Source organism: Macaca nemestrina, chromosome 17 (genome assembly GCF_043159975.1).
Source record: "Macaca nemestrina isolate mMacNem1 chromosome 17, mMacNem.hap1, whole genome shotgun sequence".
Lineage (NCBI taxonomy): Eukaryota > Metazoa > Chordata > Mammalia > Primates > Cercopithecidae > Macaca > Macaca nemestrina.
The window spans coordinates 45742061-45763438 of record NC_092141.1 but is presented as its reverse complement, the minus strand read 5'-3'; the positions used below and the strand labels follow the sequence as shown (position 1 = coordinate 45763438).

At 47.3% G+C, this 21378-nt stretch overlaps 1 protein-coding gene across 4 annotated transcripts in view; it reads right to left on the bottom strand.

Annotated features, from left to right (window-relative positions):
- The window catches only part of LOC105476897 (HNF1 homeobox B), a 60690-nt gene that overhangs the window by 5166 nt on the left and 34146 nt on the right, over positions 1-21378 (bottom strand). For 2 of the 4 annotated variants that reach the window (XM_011733222.2, XM_011733223.3), the window contains exons 5-8: positions 20586-20746; positions 14690-14822; positions 10752-10946; positions 8857-8975 (exon numbers count right to left, since the gene is read on the bottom strand). In XM_011733222.2, coding sequence (XP_011731524.1) covers positions 8857-8975; positions 10752-10946; positions 14690-14822; positions 20586-20746 — 608 coding nt within the window. The remainder of the gene's footprint in view (positions 1-8856; positions 8976-10751; positions 10947-14689; positions 14823-20585; positions 20747-21378) is intronic. The other 2 variants (XM_071082784.1, XM_011733224.2) reach the window with 2 other exon arrangements.

The window sequence follows — 21378 nt, the reverse complement described above, 5'->3', positions numbered from 1 at the left end:
CTGCTATAAAGACACATGCACACATATGTTTATTGTGGCACTATTCACACAAAGACTTGGAACCAACCCAAATGTCCATCAATAACAGACTGGATTAAGAAAATGTGGCCCATATACCCCATGGAATACCAGGCAGCCATAAAAAAGGATGAGTTCATGTCCTTTGTAGGGACATGGATGCAGCTGGAAACCATCATTCTCAGCAAACTATCGCAAGAACAGAAAACCAAACACTGCATGTTCTCACTCATAGGTGGGAATTGAACAATGAGAACACTTGGACACAGGAAGGGGAACATCACACACGGGGGCCTGTTGTGGGGTGCGGGGAGGGGTGAGGGATAGCATTAGGAGATATACCTAATGTAAATGATGAGTTAATGGGTGCAGCACACCAACATGGCACATGTATACATATGTAACAAACCTGCTCGTTGTGCACATGTACCCTAGAACTTTTTTTTTTTTTCTTTTGAGACGGAGTCTCGCTCTGTCGCCCAGGCTGGAGTGCAGTGGCGCGATCTCGGCTCGCTGCAACCTCGGCCTCCCGGGTTCATGCCATTCTCCTGCCTCAGCCTCCTGAGTAGCTGGGACTACAGGTGCACACCACCACACCCGGCTAATTTTTTTTTTATTTTTAGTAGAGACGGGGTTTCACCGTGTTCGCCAGGCTGGTCTCTATCTCCTGACCTCGTGATCCGCCCGCCTCGGCCTCCCAAAGTGCTGGGATTACAGGCGTGAGACACCGTGCCTGGCCGAAGCCTAGAACTTAAAGTATATACAAAAAAAGTCATGATTATAATTCCGGTTTTACAGATGAGGGAAGTGTGGCCTGGAGAAGTGATAAGTAAGTTGGCCAGGGTCTCATAACAGCAGGGCTTGTGCTGTGCACCCCTATGTAAGAGCACTTCTTTCAACCCCCTCAACAGGGGGAAATAAATGCCTTTTGCCACTTAAAGCCCTTTTCCCAAACTCAGAGCCGCTCAGGGATGCCAGCAGGGGAAGTCAAGAGTGACCCAGCTTCCATGGGCTGGGTGTTTCCTTTGGGACATGCGCTGAGTAAGTATTTTACACATCTTCATCAGTTAGTCCTTTCAGTGATCCCATGAAAGAGGTATCATTATCTTCATTTTACAGGTGCGCAAACAGAGGCTCAGAGAGGCTTAGACATTTCTCTGAGGTCACACAGGTAGAAAGTAGTAGAATCTTGAGCCCAAATCTGCCTAACTCCCAAGTCGATGCTCCCAACCATCAGAACACTCTGCTTCCCCACCCAGTGAAGAAGCTGGGAGAGCGGGAACAGCTGAAGCGGATAGATGTTGAGGCCACCCCCCTCCCCTCTCCCCGTGTCAGCGCCCTGACTAGTGACTGCTCTGGGGGCCCTCTCTTGACCTTCCCATAAACTAGGAAGTCAAGCAGCGGGGAGAGAACGTTGTGGAAACAGGAGTTGGCTCACAACCTGCCTACACTTGTTCTAACTGAGGTCAGTGCTTGCTGTGGTCTTGTTTCCAGACTAGCGGGGCATTGTTGAACTCAGGCACAAACCCACTCAGAGATAACTTGCCAGCACCCAAGAGTTGAGGAGGAGGGAGAGGTATGTGCTCTGGAGGGGACAGATGGCAGTAGATGCAGAAGGATTCTTGGCAGCGAGAAGTCCCAGCCTGGGGTTCCTGACCTGTAATCCCCAAGGCCCTTGGGGCATGTCTGCCTTGACAACAGGAAGTGCTGGGATCGGACAGATACAAGTACAAATCCTGGCTTTAGCTTTATACCTGCATAGCCTTAGGTTGTTATTATGGGTGCTTAAAAGTGGATATTGGAAGATGAACGTTGTTTAATGGGTTGGGAGTGAGAAAACCAGTCTGGAAGTCCAGCTCTGGAATTTATGATCTGTTTGAACTTGACCAGATCCACACCTGTCTTTGAACCTCAGTTTTCTGCTTTGTAAATCAGGTATAAAAATAACGACCTTGCAGAATGGGTAAGAGGGTTCTCCAGGAAATGTAAGCTAGAAAAGCATCTGGGGTGCTGCTTGGAATATGGAGCCATCAAAAAATACGAGTTCTGCATTCATTCATTCATTCTTTGTTATTTACTGAACATCTAATATAGCCCAGGCATTTGGCTAAGCCCAAAGGGTATGGGTGCTTTGAGAGGCCCTGAACTATTTGCTTTTTTCCTGGGAAGTGGGTGAATGGGGAGTCTGTGTATCAGCAGGAGAATGGGAAACAGGGATCTGGAGCTCAGGCCCAAGAGGTAGGATGTGCTTGAGAGACAGTAGTAATCCTGAGACATTTTCTTACCCCAGCCTGCTTTGACTGCATGTAGACCAAGCACCAAGTTGGATATTGAAAGAGTCACTAGGCCGGGCTCAGTGGCTCATGCCTGTAATTCCAGCACTTTGGGAGGCGGAGGCAGGCGGATCAAGAGGTCAGGAGTTCGAGACCAGCCTGGCCAACATAGTGAAACCCCGTCTCTACTAAAAATACAAAAAATTAGCTAGGTGTGGTGGCGTGTGCCTGTAGTCCCAGCTACTTGGGAGGCTGAGGCAGGAGAATCGCTTGAACCCAGTAGGAGGAGGTTGCAATGAGCTGAGACCATGCCATTGCACTCTAGCCTGGGTAACAGAGTGAGACTCCGTCTCAAAAAAAAAAAAAAAAAAAAAGTCACTGGAAGGGGAGACAACTATCTCCTAAAGGATCGCAGACGGGAGAGAAAACAGGGTGGGTGCTATCACTCTGAGTACTTGACTATGTACTAGGCATTCTGTTAGGCACGTTGAATATTTTGTGAGATGGGGGTGGGATTTTCCCCATTTATAGATGAAGAAACTGAGTCTCCCAAAAGGCAATTAACTGCCCAAGGTCACATACCAGAGGGTGATGGAGCTGAAAGTAGCTCAGGTCTGCTGGCGTTTCCTACCACTGTACAATGCCTCTAAAATAGCACTGCTCAGGATGTGTCCCTTTGACCCGAGCAGGGTGCGTGCTAACTGCCTGGGTCAGCGCACACATCAGCAAGTGAAATGCTCCGAGAAGCCCTGCCCAGTGGCATTTAACTTTATGGAACCCAGCAGTTCCCCCAACATATTTGACCAAGAAATCCTTCTCTCCCCTCACTCATACTATGTCCTTGATACTTAGTGATATGGTTTAGATGTGTGTCCCTTCCAAATTTCATGTTGAAATATGATCCCCAGTGTTGGAGGTAAGGCCTAGTGGGAGATACGGGATCAAGGGGGCAGATCCCTTATGAATGGCTCAGCACCATCCCCTTGGTCATAAGTGAACTCTCACTCGAGTTAATCCACACAGGATCTAATTAAGAGTCTGAGATCGCCCCTTTCTCTCTCTTGTTCTTTATCTCACCATATGACATGCCTATTCCCCTTTTACCTTCTGCCCTGACTGTAAGCTTCCTAAGGCCCTCACCAGAAGCAGATGCTGGCACCACACTTCCTGTACAACCTGCAGAGCCATGAGCCAATTAGACGTATTTTCTTTATAAGTTACCCAGCCTCAGGTATTCCTTTACAGTGATGCAAATGGACTAACACAAAAAACTGGTGCTGGGAGTGGGACATTGCTATAAAGATACTTGAAGATGGCCAGGCACAGTGGCTCACGCCTGTGATCCCAGCACTTTGGGAGGCCGAGGCGGGTGGATTACCTGAGGTCAGGAGTTTGAGACCAGCCTGGCCAACATGGTGAAACCTTGTTTCTACTAAAAATACAAAAAATTAGCCAGGCGTGCTGGCCTGCACCTGTAATCCTAGCTACTCGGGAGGCTGAGGCAGAATTGCTTGAACCTGGGAGGTGTAGGTTGCAGTGAGCCAAGATCACACCATTGCACTCCAGGCTGGACAACAAGAGCAAAACTCCGTCCCGCCCCCGCCCAAAAAAAAAAAAAAAAAAAGATACTTGAAGATGTGGAAGCAGCTTTGGCAACGGGTAATAGGCAGAGATTGGGAGTTTAGAGGGCCAGAAGAAGACAGGAAGATGAAGGAAAGTTTGGAATTTCTTAGAGACCTGTTAAGTGATTGTGACCAAAATTCTGATAGAAATATGGAAAGCAAAGGCCAGACTGATGAGGTCTCAGATGGAAATGAGGAACTGATCGGGAACTAGAACAAAGGTCACCCTCCTTATGCCCAGGCGGAGAACTTGGCTGCATTGTGTCCATATTCTAGGGACCTGTGGAAGTTTGAATTTCAGAATGATAGCCTAGGGTATCTAAGGGAAGACATTTCTAAGCAGTAAAACATTCAAGGTGTGGCCTGGCTGCTTCTAACAACCCACAGTCAGCTATGGAAGCAAAGGAATAACCTACATTTGGAATGTTGGAATTTACATTTAAAAAGGGAAGCAGAGCATAAAAGTTTGGAAAATTTGCAGCCTAACCCTATGGTAGAGAAGGAATTCAAGTGGCTTATGGAGCAACAACTTGCTAGAGAGATTAGCTTGACTAAAGAGGGTCATGTGCTAATAGCCAAGACAATGGAAAAAAGGCATTGAAGTATTTCAGAAATCTTGTAGGCAGCCCCTCCCATTAGAGGCCCAGAGGCCTAGGAAGAAAATATGGTTTTGGGGGGTTGCCCAAAGGCCCTGCTGCCTTGCACAGCCTTTGGACACTGATCCCTGCATACCTGCTACTCTAGCTTCAGCTCTGGCTCAAAGGGCCCCAAATACAGCTCAGACCACCACTCTAGAGGGCGCAGTCTGTAAGCCTTGGTGGGTTCCAAGTGGTGTTAAGCCTGCAGATGCACAGAACGCAAGAGTGAAGAAGGCTTGGCAGCTTCCTCCTAGATTTCAGAGGATGTATCAGAAAGCCTGGGTGCCCAGGCAGAAGCCTGCTGCAGGGGCAGAGCCCCCACAGAGAACCTCCACTAGGGGAGTGCTGAGGGGAAATGTGGGATTGGAGTCCCCCCACCCCCACAGAGTCCCCAGCAGGATACTGCCTAATGGAGCTGTGGGAATGGGCCTGCTACCCTCTAGACCTCAGAATGGTAAAGCCACTAGCAGCTTGCAACCTCAGAATGTAAAAGCCACAGGGCAGATCTGCCCAAGACCTTGGGAGCCCATCTGGCACACCAATGTGCCCGGGATATGGGACATGGAATCAAGGATTATTTTGGAGCTTTAAGATTTAATGCCTGCCCTGTTGGGTTTCAGACTTAATGGGGTGTTACCCCTTTCTTTTGGCCAATGTATTTCTTTTGGGATGGAAACATCTACACAATGCCTGTACCACCATTGTATTTTGGAAGTAAGTATATAGTTTTTTATTTTACAAGCTCATAGGTGGAAGGACTTGCTCTTGAGTCTCAGATGAAACTTCGGACTTTGAGTTAATACTGGAATGAGTTAAGACTTTCAGGGACTAGTGGGAAGGGATGATTGTATTTTGCAATGTGAGAAGGACATGAGATTTGGGAGGCCACGGGTGGAATGATATGGTTTGGATGTGTGTCCCCTCCAAATCTCATGTTGAAATGTGATTCCCCATATTGCAGGTGGGGCTTAGTGGGAGGTACTGGATCATGGGAGCAGATCGCTCATAAATGGCTTAGCATCATCCCCTTGGTGATGAGTCAGTGAATTCATGCTTGAGTTAGTTCACGTGAGATCTGGCTGTTTAAAAGAGTCTAGGGCTAGGCATGGTGGCTCACACCTGTAATCCCAGCACTTTGGGAGGCCAAGGCAGGTGGTTCACTTGAGCGCAGGAGTTTGAGAACAGCCTGGGCAACATGGCAAAACAAAAAAAAAATGCAAAAATTAGCCTGGCATGGTGGTATGCGCCTGTAGTCTCAGTTACTCTGGAGGCTGAGATGGGAAGATTGATTGAGCCCAGGCAGTTAAAGCTGCAGTGAGCTATGATAGTGCCACTGCACTCCAGCCTGGGTGACAGAACGGGACCCTGTCTCAAAACATAAAAATAAATAAATAAATAAATAAAGCCCAAGGCCTCCCCCTTCTCTCTCCTGCTCCCACTCTCGCCATGTGATGCACCTGCCCTGCCTGCACCTTCCGCCATGATTGTAAACCTTCTGAGGCCTTCAGCAGAGGCAGATGCTGGCATCGTGCTTCATGTAAAGCCTGCAGAACCATAAGCCTTTTAACCTCTTTTACCCAGCCTCAGATATTTCTTTATAGCGATGCAAACAGACATCGCTACAAGCAATAAATTGGAACATGCCAGCTGTGAATTTGCGATTCCTGTTGGAATATAAGACCTTAAAACAAAAACAAAAAAGCAGAATTGCCATCAGGTCTCTTTCAGAACTCACTTCTGACCCTTTGCCTTAGGAACAGAGTTTGTACAAACTGTCTTCACCTTGGGTACCTTCTGCTGTCAGAATGCAACACCTTTACCCTCATTTTACCTCACTGTGCCCTTCCCATTCCTCCTTCTCTTTCAACTTGTTGGAAGAATGTCTCCTGAGTGGAATATAGTAAGTGAACTTTTTTTTTTTTTTTTTTTGAGACGGAGTCTCGCTCTGTCGCCCAGGCTGGAGTGCAGTGGCCAGATCTCAGCTCACTGCAAGCTCCGCCTCCCGGGTTCAGGCCATTCTCCTGCCTCAGCCTCCCGAGTAGCTGGGACTACAGGTGCCCGCCACCTTGCCCGGCTAGGTTTTTGTATTTTTTAGTAGAGACAGGGTTTCACCGTGTTAGCCAGGATGGTCTCGATTTCCTGACCTCGTGATCCGCCTGTCTCGGCCTCCCAAAGTGCTGGGATTACAGGCTTGAGCCACCGCGCCTGGCCATGAACTTATTTTTTACTCTTGTTCCTGACCACAAAGACAACAAGAGTGGCAGCAATTACCATAGAATTTTAAAGATGAGTAGTGAAAGGCAAGTATTTGGAGTCAAAGACTAAAGCCTGAAGGTCCAGCTCTAGAATTTATCATCTGTGTGACCTTGGGCAGGTCACTCTTCATCTCTGGGCTTTAGTTCATTTCTTTGTGCTTAGGAGGTTGCAGTAAAAAGAACACGATGAGACAATGTTCATGAGAAGTATAAACTGTAACATGCCACATGAGTATTTTTCATCCTAAGTGTAATAATCATCCTCATCATCACAGAAATGAGTCTATTGCCAGACTCCTGAAATGCCTGGGGACATGGAGACAATGTCACAGCAGTTCTGGGAGGCCACTCATGCAGCTTCAAGGTCGGCTCGCCACTCTGTCCAATGGAGAGGAGAAGCCAGTAGGGGGCTGGTGCAGCGTCTCAGGGAGCATCTTAAAGTATTTTGATTAGGAGACCATTTCCTGAATTCAGAGGACTTGTTTCAACAAGCAACCATCAAAGTCAACTTGGGAAAGACAGGAATAATTAATCATGGTCCTGTCTGGGGCTGACCAAGCGGCAGATGGATTGATAAACCTTTCAAAGGGGAAGGTATTCCCAAGGAGGGCCGCTGCGCCTGGCTGCCCCCCGATTGAGATTTGTGAGCACAGATAAATGTTTTCCCTGCTCACTACAAAGACTGGGAACTCGCACGGGAGTCGAAGGGCAGGGTAGCGAGGAGTTGTCCTTTCATCTTCTATTGGGTGAGAGAAGAGTGACAAAGCAGGTCCCACACACCTCTCCCTCTACGCCCAGCTCAGGAGCCCAGCTGCCCTGGCCGTGTGTGTGTTTCAGTGCCCAAGACACCAGTTACTTAATCTGTGCAACCTTGCTGAATCCTCAGAAAAAGCAGATGTTACAACTCTCACTTTAAAGATGAAGAAATGAAGGCTCAGGGAGGTCAAGGTCACCAAGCAAATGGCAGAACTAGGAGTAGAACCCACCTGCTCCACCTACACTCTAGGGCTGGGAGGAGATCGGGGCAAAGGAAAGGATAGAGAACCCTGATCCCATAAAGGAACCTCCTGGGAAGCCCATGGCGGCGGATGAAGTGTGATTTGCAGGGCTCAGATGAAAAAAAGACCATCAACAAGACCAAATTCTGCTGAAAGCCTCTGACATGAAGTTCAAGGTTGTCACCTACTTATCTAGTAATCGATAGAGGCCAAACAGTTCCCACGCTGCACAGACCCCAGCTACTAAAAGGTTTCATTGTGTTACTCTGGAATCATCGCCTGTGTTCAGACAGCTTGTCCTGTTTTCTAACTCTCGGTGTCTTCTTGCGGTCCAGCTGTCCAAGCTGGAGCAACGAGCCTCGCCATCAGCTGCCTGACTTTACTATTCCATCACCTCTATTCGGAGGTGGGGCTTAGTCATCAACTGAAACAGTGACTAAGCCTCTGGATTCCCCACTTTCAGTGCACCAGGAAGTTGATTCTAAATTTCCTGATAAAACCGCAAGTGGATGCATACCCCTGGAAAAGCCAGGCTGTCTACTGGGGAGTCCCCATGGGTTGACATAACTGGGTCATTCCCGGAGCTTATGGCATTCTGGGTCAAAGGCAATCAGCCTCAGGACCTCTGACTTCTTGGTTACTTTCCCCACTGACAACTTTGTGGATCCTCAGGGATGCCTCTTGCAAAGCATGAACCTCAGCAGGGGATCTGTCCTCCTGAGCCCTCCTTGGAAATACCTTTTCCACGATCATTCTATTAGGGAACACTCAATCTCAATGTCTAAGCACTCTATGTCATCCAGGCTCCAGCGACCTATCAAACTTCTGTCCTTGTTTAGTGCTCTTACTGGGGAATCTGGGGGAGCAATAAGCCCTTTCAGCCTGTGGCCCTTTTTTCGCCCTGGGACCTTAAGGATTCCCTTTGCAAGTAGCAGGGGCCTCAGAAGGACCTAACTTCTGGCCAAGTCCATGCTTGCCACACCCTCTGCACATCAATAGCCTTAGTCACACCCTGCCCACACCCCAACCCCCGCAAATCCTGCTGGCATTACCTGTTTACTTGAAGACATGTTGGTGAGTGTACTGATGCTGCTGGTATCTGTGACCACCATTGCAGATGGAAACCGGGAGGTGTGGGAATACTGGGGGGGTTCCTGCTTGTGTGCGTACACTGGAGAGACAGAGTAAAGACAGAATCAAGGTGCATGCACAGGCACATACACAGCTACAGAGCCCCCATCCCACACCACAGCTCCCATCTCCCCAGGCAGATAAAAGGGGTGGTGGTTATAGTGGGGATTTCTTTTATGAGTTATCCATAAGATTCATGTAAATTTCAAGTCACATGACCAACTCCCGAAAGCATGCGGATGCTTGGCTCTGAGGGAGAGACCAGCCTGTTCTCAGAACATGGGGCCTAACAGGGAGGCCTCCGGTATGGAACGGGGGTGAAGGTCACTGGCCGTTGCCTCAGCTTGCTCTTCTCATGCAGGGAGGCAGGTTATTTCCCGGTCCGGGGCACCATGGGCTCTCTCTTCATGGGTGACCAGGCCTGCTGGGCCTCAGCAGTCCACGGGTCACTGGTGACCACTCTCTGACTGTCCCACCCAGGCCTGGCCACTGAGGAAGCCTGGTCAGGTGAAGGGAGAGGGGTAAGTGGGGAGCACATTGCCATGCTCTGGGAGGATGGGAAGTGGGGCACATGTGGTCTCAGACTCTGCTACAGGCTGTGGCAGATTTTCAGAAGCCACTAAAATGTGATTGGAATGTGAGATGGTGCTCAGAAACCAGCTCCACAGGCCTGAGTGGGGATTGAGCCCTGAAGATAGAAGGCTGGACTTGGCTGTTCTCCCCCAGACCCACAGCTTATCCGATGCAGCTAGGGAAGAAACACAAATCTCTTCCACCATCATTGCCTTCTAGGAGTCCCTTTATAAATAATCTTGATAATTCTTTATGCTTACCAAACGCAGTTCACCCCATGTTTATTTCATGCTCATAATGACACCTAAATGCATACTACTTCCATTTCGTGGATGAAGAGATTGGGCTTAGAGTGGCTAAGTAACTTGCATTAGGCTGCATAGCTGGTAAGTATCACAGCCAGGATTTAAATCCAGGTCTGTCTGATCTAAGACTAGTGCTTTGTACTGAACACTTCCTTGGGGTTTCTGAAGCAGAGAAGCCATGATTCCTCCCCAAACTTCCGTGTCAGGGGCTATAGCCAGACCTGGCCAGAGGATTGGAAGCCTGGGACTCAGGACGAAAGGCAGAGATTGGCTGGGAAATAAGTGGTCGAAAGGTAGGCTTGGGGTAGGTATAGAAATTGGATATGAGAATAAGTCTGTGTGCAGGGATGCAAGGCTGGCAGGGAGGAAGAAACTCTAATGCCCAGGACGGCATGCCACTGGTATTTTTCACTTGTGTTCCTGGTTCTTGATTAGAGGTGTTTGTGGTGTATAAATAGGAGGACACAGGACTCTAGAAGATTCTTCTATTTTAGGGAAGGCAAACGGGATGCAAATTAGATGCCAACTCTGACCATCTGATAATGGCTGCTTGGAAGTTTGGATTGCAAAGGCTAAGTTGAGGTTCACTGGGAAAAGGTGCTGGTGGTTTCTGGGTGTGATCTTTTCCAGAGGTGTCGGAATGGGAAGTTGGCGGTGCGTGTTCCACATGCTGTCTGGCTCCAACTCCCCTTCATCTGTAGGCCTACACTGTCCTCTTCAGACCTTTCCCTGGGAATCTCAAGGGTAGAGGAGAGGACTAGAAAAGGTACAGCAACACACACGAATTACGCTTGAGAAACTGTCTTGGTCGGTTGATCACAGGCAGGGAAAAGCGACCAAGCCAATAAACTTCTGAGAAAGTTCAGACCCAGAGAGGGAAAGTGGTTGGCCACTGAGGGTCCTCAGTGCTCCCTCCCTCCACATGCCCGTGTCCTTACTGTGTGAGTTCTGCAGTTGAGTCACAGCTGCCATAAAGGGCTGCTGGGCCATGTGGCTGCCTGGGCTCTGCTGCATGAGGGGCTGCTGGTGAGGGCTGTGCAGCTGCTGGGAGAACTGGACGGGCTGCAGGGCTGCCAGGCTGCCGGCCACACTGTTGATGACAGGGACACTCTGTGCTTGGGAGGTGTTGAGGCCTGTGGGAGCAAGAGGAAAACATCAGAGACAGCTCTTGGGATGAGAAGAGGTGAATGGATGTCATCATTTGAGCCCCTGCTCAATGTCCCAGTCACTGGGCTGAGCCTGTTACATAGGAGATTGCATGGGAGGCGAGTTTAAAGAAATGGAGACTTGGAGAGATGAATGTACTTGCTCAAATTCCACAGTGAGTTGTGGGTTGGAGACCGGCATTAAACAGATCTGACTAAAGCCTGAGAGTCTCCCGAAGTCATCCTGTGACCTCCCAAACTTAGCTTTCTTGAGGTTAGCAGGGCTTTGGAAAAGCTGGCTCTGCTTGCCCACTCCATCCATGCCAGGCTGTGAGAGAGGCTTGCCCTGGTGCCTGCAGGGCAGAGTTAAAGATGTCTACAGGGACGCACAGGTTATTGCCCAGATCCGTCTGTCCAGTAGAGGGCAGGAGTGTGCAGGGACCCAAATTTTGATCAAAAACAACTTCCATAGTCCCGGGAGGGTGAAGTCTGGAGACCCTTATTTAGTAGACTGTGCAAAGACCCCGAGAGATGTCAGGTGCCAACTCCCTTGATTGTAACAGAGACGGCAGAAAACCCTGGAACTCAGCCAGTCTATGAAGTGGGCATATCTTATCTGGCAGCATAGGGCTTGTGGCACTGAAAGGACCAGGTTTTAGAAAGAGGAAGTAGTACATTAAAGGTTGTCTCGTGGCAGTTATAGCGGGTCGTCCCATCTTTCTGCTCTGGGGATGTCAGGGCCTCTGTGACTTGGAACTGTGTCTGTATCCTGAGGCCTCTTTAGAACCCGGGCCAGAACTGGGAGGACTGGATCCCCTGGTACCCACGGTCTATCTCCTCCCTAAGAGCGACCTGGAGGAAGACAGCTAAGGTAGGATTGGAGTGGGGACAGGACGATCAGGAGAGAAGACACCTGGACCTACTTCCTGGGGCCGACTGTGTTCGTGTGTTCTTGCTCTCCGGGAAATTGGGGAAAGAATGGGATGAAGAAGGAATCCAGAAAAAGGTCTGTTTTAGGTGGATGCGAAGGGACACCTAGAAGGGACACTCCATTTCCTGAAATGGAGGCGGTTTCATAAGCAGGTTTGTGGGAAGTCATCAATGGAGATAACACAGAGTCCTCAACAATTGCCTCCTCAGAGCTTTCGCTGATACTGTTATCAGAAACCTAAAAGGCGAGAGCCCTGAGCAGAAAGGACAGGGGGATAATCCTGCTTCTGGCTCTCCTGGGTGGGGGCTGGGGGGTGCGACACTCTGATCACCCTCAGAACAGCACTGTCTCCAGTTCCCCAGGGGGCTCAGCGTCTCCTCAAGCCAGCATCTCACCAGATACCCTGATTACTGTGCTTCCCTGTCCTACCTCCTGCTTACGGTCTCAGTCTCCCAGGAGGCCCCATGGATTTGCTGTTTGTGAGAAATCTCTGGGAGCACTGCTGCTGCTCTTTTTGGGAAACTGCTGCCCAGAAAAGCAAATGATCCTGTCTAGAGTGGATGACATTTGAAGGCATAGTTCTGAAACCTGCATGTGCTTCAGAAATCATCTGGGGGAGCTCTTTAACAAATATACATTCCTGGGCCCCACCCAAGACCTAATGAGTCAGAACTTTCAGAGGTGGGGCCCAGGAACCTTATTTTCAATGCAGTCTGTGATCCTAATGTGCCTCAATTCCAGGATTGAGAGCCTCTGATGTCATTCCAGCTCCCTCAGTGGGTAAGTCTTGACCTTTTCATCTGTTTCTGTTTCTGGGCACTGGTTCTTGCTTGGGAAGTCTGCTATCCAGTCCATGGAAGAGAGGAGGAAGAGAATAGGATGAAGAGGTGAGAATGAGTAGAGAGTGAGGAATTGGCCCTGCCACATAATTTGTTACCACCTTCTCCACGGGCTTCCGCAATTCCGAGGCAGGGCCTGTGGTACTCAACACCTCAGTCAGTTAAATAAGGATGCCTGCAACCAGTTCCTTGTCCTGACACTCCGTAGTGTAGGACCTCTGTGTCTCAGCAGTTTTCTGGTGATTCTCACCATTCCTCATGCTCTGTCTACCCCAGTGTACACAGATATGTACACACACAGCTATCCTTCTAAGGTCAGTGTGCACTTTGGTGTAGCCTATCTGAATAGGAAATTAAGGAGCATTGTGAGATAATAGAGAAATATGAGTAGAGGAAATTAGAAAGTGTAAAATGGAAAGATAAAGACTAGCCCCAGGGAAAATTTTAATTCAGATAGTGTGTGTATATATATATATACATAACTGTATGGCAGTGAAAGCTTAGAATGGAAGAAATAAGTTAAGTGGGACAGTTTGTTTATTATTTTGATTGCAGAAATAAGTGGAATATCTTCTCCACGGGTCTTTTAATCAAATCTTCTAAATGGCAAACAAGCTGGTTTTAGGTATCTTATCTCATTCCAAACTCTGGTGTTAGTATAATTACCATATTCCATAAACCAGAGGGCCCAGTCAAAAGGCAGTACATTTAAAATGATCATTTATATTATGAGTTCTCCAAATGCTTCCCCAGTCCCATTTTCCTTCTGCCAAAATAAATGCACTGTGTGTCAATTTCCAAGCAGCTAAGGATAGAGTGAGAGCCACACATATTCAATAAATTTGTGTGCTCCAATGGGCCTAGCCCTGTTCTGACCTCAAAGGATGCGTAAGTCATTCTCTTCAGAAGTGAGAATCCAAGTTCCGACCCTAGCTAGAGCTGATTTAGGGAGAGAAGAGGGAAGGAAGAAAAAGGCAGAAACAAAGAGATGGCCAACATGGGCCCTAGACACAAGGAAGGTCAAGAGGACAATGGAGCGATACAAGGTTGAAAGAAAGATGACCCATGTGCTGCCCTTACATCTCTCCCAAGACATCAAGTAATACATCCAAGGGTCACAAGGATGGTTTTGAGAAACAATGACTTGGCCTGAGCTGTCATGGTGAAGCTGAAAATATGCTGAATACTCATCAACATTAAAACTCTCAAAGAGACATCCACAACCACAGTTCCCTTCAGCCTTCTCATGCCTCGAGATGGCCTATGTATGGGAGGGCACAGGCTTGCTGTTGAATATGAGCCTCCTGGAGCTGGAGGGACCTGATCCATCTCTGTGTCTTCAGGCATGTGATGTCCCAAAGCAATCTATTTCTCCTTAAAGTTTTCAAAGCTCTCAGATACAATGGCAGTTTCCTTCTGGGTCCTCCCTCGGTGTATTTTCACTGCTGGTCAAGGAGATTTCATATACCACACAAAATTCCCCATTTAGAAGGAAACCTGTCATTCTTACTTCATCATCACCAAACATAAAGAACCTCCTGAAAAATCTACCACCTACTTAGTGACAGGAATGAACTCAAGACAAAGTGTAAGCTACCATGTTATACATATTCATGCTTTAGAGATTTACAAGCATGTTCATATTCACTGTCATTTGATCACTTCAACAACCTATTTTGTAGATGAGGACATTGAATCTCCTAAAGGTTCAATGATTTGACCAAGAATGCACAGCTGCTGAACTGTGACCAGGATACAAATCCATTCCATAATTTTCTCTTGTTTTAGGCTAAACAATCCAAATATTGGATTTAAGGAGACCGATCAGAAGCTAAAGAAGTTAAACCAAATCTACAAGTGTGGGTGAGTTTGAAAGAGACCTACAGTTATTTTTCACCGCACTAATTTGCTTCCCATTCTTCTCCCCGCCCCCAAGTTTTCTGACCAAGAATAGAACTTACTTTGTGCAATTGCCATGACTCCAGAGAGGGGTGTCATGATGAGGTTTTGAGATTGCTGGGGGTTATGGTGGGAGAGGCTGTGGATATTCGTCAAGGTGCTGACTGGGGGCAAACCTCCTCCCGAGACTGAGATCTGATGGAGAGAAAAAAACAAGAGAAACATGGGTGGTCTTGGACCACAAAGAGCAGTTTACAACATGATGTGACTTAGCGATTCCTTGGCATGGCTAGTTCTGAAATTCATTCCTTCATTCACTCAATAACAATTATTGGGTGGGTGCGGTGGTTCACGCCTGTAATCCCAGCACTTTGGGAGGACAAGGCAGGAGGACTGGCTGAGCTCAGGAGTTCAAGACCAGCCTGGGCAACATGGTGAAATCCCATCTCTACAAAAAAAGAAAAAAAACACAATTATTAAGTGTCTACTGTGGGAAGACACTGTTCTAGGTGCTGGGGATACAGCAGTAAGTAAAACAGACAATGATCCCTGCCCTCATGGTGCATTTGTTGTTGACTGTCTGAGTTACTAGCCAGCTTCAGAAATTACTAAAGGTTGAGGGACACTAGCCATTATAAGGTTTCTCTACTTTTTCCATATATCCAGTACACATTACAAAATTTTTTATTTCTTTTTTGGTCAAGGATCCTATATTGTAATCGCCATTATATTTTAATGACAGATTAGTATGAGAAAGCTACTGATTTTTGTGTATTTACTTTGTACATGACCACTTCATTGAAACTTACTAGTGTCTTTTCCTCATTGATTTTTTTCCAAGTATGTAATTGTAATACAAGCATCTGATGGTAACAGAGTCTTTTCCTTGCTAGTACAGATATGTCTACATGTCCTATTGCATTGCTTAGAACTTATAGTATTAAACGATAACAGCTGTAACAGATGTGCTTGTTTCTGATGTTATCAGAAATGTTTCCAATGTTTTCCCATTAACTCTAGTTGTAATTATAAGGGCACCATCAGTTTTATACACCCCTACACTTTTTCCATGATAAATCAGTTTACTACTTATAGTTTCAAAATAATTTTTTTCTTTTTTTGAGGTGGAGTCCAGCTCTGTTGCCTAGGCTGGAGTGCAGTGGCGTGATCTCGGCTCACTGCAACCTCCGCCTCCCGGGTTCAAGCAGTTCTCCTGCCTCAGTCTCCGGAGTGGCTGGAACTACAGGCACCCACCACCACACCTGGCTAATTTTCGTATTTTTAGTAGAGACAGGATTTCACTATGTTGGCCAGGCTGGTCTTGAACTCCTGACCTCAGGTTATGTGCCCACCTCGGCCTCCCAAAGTGCTGGGATTACAGGCGGGAGCCACTGTGCCCAGCCTCAAAATAATTTTTTTTTTCTTTTTTTTTGAGACAGAGTCTCGCTCTATCGCCCAGGCTGGAGTGCAGTGGCCGGATCTCAGCTCACTGCAAGCTCCGCCTCCCGGGTTTACGCCATTCTCCTGCCTCAGACTCCTGAGTAGCTGGGACCACAGACGCCCGCCACCTCGCCCAGCTAGTTTTTTGTATTTTTTAGTAGAGACAGGATTTCACCATGTTAGCCAGGATGGTCTCGATCTCCTGACCTCGTATTCCGCCTATCTCGGCCTCCCAAAGTGCTGGGATTACAGGCTTGAGCCACTGCGCCCGGCCAAAATAATTTTTAAAGTTATTATTAAGAAAGGGCTGGCCCCTCTTATTCTGAACCCAGGCATGCTTGAGAGCGTCAGGAACCATGAGAGGTGCTCTAGGGTTAGGATACACCAGATGTCTGAGTAACTCAACTTTCCTTCTTCCATCTTTCACTTCCCAGAGCTCTTCAGACCATAGGTCTCACACCAGCACCCAGGTAAGATGGTATCTCCCACCCTGCCCTTCTGGTCAACCCCAAAGCGTCCAAGGTTAATTTGAAAAAGAAAGAAAGAAAAAACCAAACAGGTTTGTTTGTGTTTTTAAAATAAGCATCAAGAAATGAGTTAGGGGGTCACATGACCAAGAAGGAATTCTGACCACATCAAACAAGAGAGAACCAGCCTGTTTGCTGGACTTGTTTTTCAAAATGTCAGTCATTTAAAAAAAAAAAAAAAATCCGTAACCTGCCTTCAGACTGAATCTCTTGGGTAATGTAGTTCCTTTGGAGAAAGTCAACCAAGTGACAGTAATTTCTCTGCCATTTCAGCATGTGGTTAATGGTATAAGAGAAATGTGGAAGCCGGTGATAAAGATAATTTAAATGTGTGTGGCTTTAGGATTTGTAAAGTGCTTTCACTGATTGTCCTTAATAGATAATGACACAAGTAGGGCAGGCATTATTACTATCAGTCCCTATACTGCAGATTAAGAAACTGATCTTTAGAAGAGACTATTTCTGTGTCACTTGACTCATAAGTGAAAAAGCCAGAGTTAAAATCCAGTTTTGCTGGAGTTTAAATCTTATCCACATGCTAAGTTTGGGCAACCTTGATCTAGTTACTTCCCATTCTAAAATGCAACCATTATTTTATTTTATTTTATTTTTTTTTTGAGACAGGGTCTTACTCTGTCACCAAGGCTGGAGTGCAGTGGCACGATCACAGCTCACTACAGCTTCGAACTCCTGGAATTAAGCGATCCTGTCACCTCAACCTCTGGAGGAGCTGGGACAACAGGCATGCACCACCGTGCCCGGCTAATTTTTTAATTTTTTGTAGAGACAGGGTCTTGCTGTGTTACCCAAGCTGGTCTTGAACTCCTGGGCTCAAGCAATGATCTTTCGTCACCTCCCGAAGTAGTGGAATTACACGTGTGAACCACTGTGCCCGGCTACAAGCATTACTTTCTATTTGGCTCCTGGACTGATGGAAGCTAGGGCACTGCTAAGGATATCAGTGGTGATCCTTACATGGTAATTTGGAGAGCCTGAATTATATGAATGCTGTCACTTATGGTCTGTTCACTATGCTAGGTTCTTTACATACCTATAGTCTATAATGTTGGTATTATTATCCCTATTTCATAGATAAGGATACTGAAATTTAGAGAAGTTAAGAAGTGTGCCCAAGTGGTAGAATTGGGGTTGAAAGCAGGCTATCTGCCACCACGGCCTGCCTGAGCTTTTCACCATCAGAACATACTGCTTGATACTGTGAAAGTATCCAGTATGTGTTTTTCTTTTTTCTTTCTTTCTTTTTTTTTTTTTTTAAAGGTTCGACATGCACAGACTATAACCCAAAACCTGGCCAGTTTTTTGTCAACGCATGACATTTGGGCATGGGGATGGGTAGGGGCAGACGGTACAACAGAGAGTTCAAATGGATTGACTTTATTTCCAAAACCAGTCCTTGGGGAAAGATTTCAGGGCATGTCCTACTGAAAGTCAGCATGCAGAGACTGTCATTCCTAGAACAGGGCTGACCCAAAGAACAACAGTGCTGCAAGCCATCTTCACACCAACCCTATGACGTAGGCATCATTATCCCCCATTTTACAGATGAAGAAACTGAGGTTAAGCAATTTGTCCACCCTACTGCTGATGAATGACCGAGCCAAGACTTGCACATACTGGTTCCCTTGCCTGCACTCCTTTTTAGCCATACTCCACTCTTGCCTTGGTGGACCAAGATCCGTGATGGACATGTTATTATATTAACAAGAAAACAAACTCTTGAATTTGGGCCTCTGATGATAGTGACACAGCACATGCACTAGGGTGTTTGGAGACAAGAGAAAAGCCAGTCCCGCAAACAAGCTTCCAGGTGTTTGCTAACGTTGAGGTGTGCAGTCTTGGTCAATCATCAATCCAGTAACACACTGCCCAGTTAAAGCACCGCCGAGCAGAACAGGAAGCAAAAAGCGTGTCCGCAGGCTGCATTGAGAGCGGCCCTGGCCTGGGTGAGGCAGCCTGCCTCTTAGGAGTGGCAGAGCTCAACAGGAAACCCCAAGGACCTTCAAGCAATAAGAGCTGAGACCTGGAAGGTTTTTCCCACTGAGAAGTCAAGACCTCTTCCATAAGGCCCCCTTCTCCACTGAAGCCTGGGTAATCCTTAACCCTAACTTGTTCGGGACACTCTTGAGAAGACAGAAAGACTTGTCTGTACCTCTCACAGGTAACTGACACAAGTGGTTCTTCATATGGAGAAGAATCTTTCTTAAGGGATAGGTGGGAGTAGGAGAAGGGGGCTGCAAAATGCCTTCCCCAGGAGTGCCCTTTCATTTTTGTTTTCAGAGACCACGACCAGGGCGAGCAGCTCAGGTCCTCCGAAACCAGAATTGGCCGGGTCAGTGTTCCCCTCAGAAACCACACTTTGTTTTTCCTCCAGGGAGCCAGGGACTCAATCACCTGTGACCCACCGTTTCTGTGTTGCCTACACAGCACACACGTCAAGATCTAAAATGGCCTCTGCACCCTGTTGCCCTCACCCATCCTGGCCCCCACTCTGGGAATGTGTGCAGCTCCACCTTCAGCATGAAAGTCAGGAACCCGCGGCTCCTCCCTCCCCTGAAAAACAGAGCATGACCCAAAGAATAGAGCTTTTCATTCTGTACCCTTGCCGTGTTGTAATGCTCCTGTTCTCCCATAAGCCACTCTCCTGCACTTGTGTTGCTACAGGATCAGAACCTAATCCTAATTAGAACCTAGTTTTATTTATTGTATTATTATTATTAATTATTGTTTTTTGAGACACCCGAGTCACACTCTGTTGCCCAGGCTGGAGTGCAGTGGCATGAACTCGGCTCACTGCAACCTCTGCCTCCCAGGCTCAAGTGAGCTTCCCACCTCAGCCTCCCGAGTAGCTGGGATTACAGGTGCGTGCCACCACGCCTGGCTAATTTTTGTATTTTTTTTTTTATAGAGATGATGTTTCACCATGTTTTCCAGGCCGGTCTCAAACTTTCTGGCCTCAAGTGATCCAGCTGCCTCAGCCTCCCCAAGTGCTGGAATTACAGGTGTGAGCCACTGCACCTGGCCTAGAATCTAGTTTGATGTAGAAAATTCAAATTCAAATTGTCCATTCTTCACCAAGTGTGCTAAACTTGCATCTGGATGTGGGGCTGTGGTTACAGATATAGAAAACTTCATTTAATGAGAATGATATTGACATTAACATGACAACAACAACAATACTGCAGTTGATTGACTATTTCCTATGGCAAACACTGCAGAGTATTTCTCATATGTTATCACGCTCATGCCTCTGCTGAGCCTACTGTTACCGCCCCTATTTTATAGATGAGGAAAAGAGATCATAAGTAATCGAGTAACCTGCTCAGGCTGCACAGCTATTAAGAGCTGGAGCTGAGATTTGAACCTGGGCAATTGTAACTTCAAAGCTGGTGTTTCTCCCTCCCTAAGCGTCGCCCCACCCCATCTACCATTTGTACTGTGATCTTCGCTGTCATGGCATCCCATGTCTTTTGCCGTTCCAGTTCAAGAAGCTTCTCCCCATCGCCTCCTATCCACTACATCCTGACTTGCTAATGACTCTCCTTGTGAGTACCAAGGGGATGGTAAGGAGGAAGAGGGGGCTTGTGTCAAAGTGAGGTTCTCTCTAAGTTAAAAAATTGGCTTTGGAGGCCTTGGGGGGAGGAATGAATGAACATTTTATCAACACAAATGTCATTGGCAAGCCCCGAAACAAACAGTGTCCCATCGGGCTTGCTCCTTTATGAGGCATTCAATCAATAAAATGAGAGCAGAACTCTGTCAGATTTATTGGCTGGGTTCAAACCGAACACCTCTTCTACCCGCCAAAGGCTAGGTCACCAGCACTACCTCTCCTTTCCAACTCCGGACAGCCCTCATTTTCCCCTGCGGGGCTACAATGCTTCATTGTTTGAGGCAGGCCTTGTGAGAAGTTGTGTTTGTTTTGCCTCTTATCTTATCAGCTCCAGAGCTACAATGGCCCAGGTGTACTCACCATTTTACCATCAGGTGAGAGGAGATTGTGGCCTGGGTCCAGGCTGGCTGGGGAGACTTGCTGTAAAACCGACTGGCTGGTCACCATGGCGCTGTTGCCATGGTGACTGATTGTTGAGGAGGAAGTGACCTCATTGCTTCCCTGCTGGCTGTAGCGCACTCCTGCAAAACAACACAAACCCAATAGGGAACATTAGTGCCACCAGGGCCCCGGAACAATGACTCGGCACCCCGTTTTCAAGGGTGGGTAATAAGAAAATAAAGTTGCCTTCTCCTTCCCTGTCCACCCACAAGAAATATCGGCTGTTTTTCTCCAGGGTAAATATGGCATGTTCTTTATTTAATTCTAGAATATAAGCTCCATGAGGGCAGGGCATTTTTATCCCTTTTGTTTTGTTCACTGATGTATCCCCAGTGCCTTGGCACTGACTAGCCACTCAGTAAACTTCTGATGAATAAATGAATGACTGGATGGATTCTGTTTGTTATTGCTTCCGCATAGTTCTTTTAGGATACTCTTACTGGCTGGAGTATTTCTTTTATTCTTTAAAATGCCTTCTAGAAATGTTTGTTTCCCTGGCATCTCTCGTGGCGCTGCAAAGTATAAGTAGACCCATGTGACAAAGAAGAAGCCCTTGTCCAGTGACCCTTGAAAGAGCCGTAGCTTAGGCGTCAGTCTCTGTGTATCACTTTGTGGCCAGGCCCAAGAGGTCAGGGGCACGGACACAGGCAGAGCAGGACAGGGATGAGGCTGCATCTAGGGGCTAGGCTGTAGAACTCACATTCCTTTGGTG